We start from the raw sequence: 1,476 nt of genomic DNA, 5'->3' as shown, positions 1-1,476 counted from the left end.
TAAACGATAAACTCAGATAAACGATAAACTCCGATAAACGATAAACTCTGATAAACGATAAACTCAGATAAACGATAAACACAGATAAACGATAAACTCAGATAAACGATAAACTCCGATAAACGATAAACTCCGATAAACGATAAACTCAGATAAATGATAAACTCAGATAAACGATAAACTCCGATAAACGATAAACTCAGATAAATGATAAACTCAGATAAACGATAAACACAGATAAACGATAAACACAGATAAACGATAAACTCAGATAAACGATAAACTCCGATAAACGATAAACTCAGATAAACGATAAACTCCGATAAACGATAAACTCCGATAAACGATAAACTCCGATAAACGATAAACTCCGATAAACGATAAACTCCGATAAACGATAAACTCTGATAAACGATAAACTCCACCTCAGCAAATAGGTCCCAAATAGAAATACGTCATCAAATAGGCTTTTTATCGGTATTATCAGGGGAAGACTAATTCTTATCGTGAGGAGAATCTTTACCGGTATATCGCAAACGATACTATATCGCCCATCCATACCCCCACATGGACTGTTCATTGATTAATAGAGGCGTAGACCTCCTTTAAACCGTGTAGAGGCCGGTGTAACTCGGTTTCTGTGTCGCTATTGGCATTTGGCTTGCTTAGTTGGGTACATTTAATTTTATATTTAACAATATTATTGCAATATTATTTTCCTGATGTCTCTGTAAAGCTGCTTTGAAACAATCTGTATTGTAAAAAGCGCTATATAAATAAAGGTGACTTGACTTGGTTTCTCCTTCAGGTGACACTGCGCTCTACAGAGACGGCGTGTACTGGATCTTGGGCCGCACTTCAGTGGACATCATCAAGAGCGGAGGATACAAGATCAGTGCACTAGACGTGGAGAGACATCTGCGAGCCCACCCGGATATCACAGGTACACACACACACACACACACACACTCATGTAAATACACATGCACATATGAACAGGGCAATAAATATGCATCTTTTCCTCAGATGTGGCTGTGATTGGGGCTCCAGACGCTGTGTGGGGTCAGAAGGTCACCGCAGTCGTGCAGCTGAGGAACGGGAAGACCATGAGTCTGGCGATGCTGAAGGCCTGGGCCAGGTAACACAACGTCAGAGTTTTGACCATCAGCATTAGAGATATTAAAGGGATAGTTCACCCAGAAATTTAAATTCTGTCAGTAATTACTCTCCCTCATGTTGTTCCAACCCCGTAAGACCTTCGTTCATCTTCGGAACACGAATTATGATATTTTTGATTAAATCTGAGAGCTGGATCACTCCTCCATAGGCTTCTAAGGGATTGAAACTTGTTCCCCGAAAAGTTATTAAAGACATCGTTAAAATAGTCCAAGTGACTACAGTGGCTCAATCTTAAGTTTATCAAGCGACGAGAATACTTTTTGTGCGCAAAAATAACGACTTTATTTCAACTATTCG

General features: G+C 39.4%; 1 protein-coding gene across 2 annotated transcripts in view; it reads left to right on the top strand.

Moving 5' to 3' along the window:
- The window catches only part of LOC143737957 (malonate--CoA ligase ACSF3, mitochondrial-like), a 70,960-nt gene extending 69,735 nt beyond the window's left edge, over window positions 1-1,225 (top strand). For both annotated transcript variants that reach the window (XM_077229765.1, XM_077229767.1), the window contains exons 8-9: window positions 809-943; window positions 1,027-1,225. In XM_077229765.1, coding sequence (XP_077085880.1) covers window positions 809-943; window positions 1,027-1,142 — 251 coding nt within the window. In that variant the 3' untranslated portion in view covers window positions 1,143-1,225. The remainder of the gene's footprint in view (window positions 1-808; window positions 944-1,026) is intronic.
- Window positions 1,226-1,476: the final 251 nt, after the last annotated feature.

This window comes from Siphateles boraxobius, unplaced genomic scaffold (assembly GCF_051911475.1).
Source record: "Siphateles boraxobius isolate OS27281-9 unplaced genomic scaffold, OSU_SipBor_1 134, whole genome shotgun sequence".
Classification (NCBI taxonomy): Eukaryota; Metazoa; Chordata; class Actinopteri; order Cypriniformes; family Leuciscidae; genus Siphateles; species Siphateles boraxobius.
This window is presented reverse-complemented; position numbering and strand designations above follow the sequence as displayed.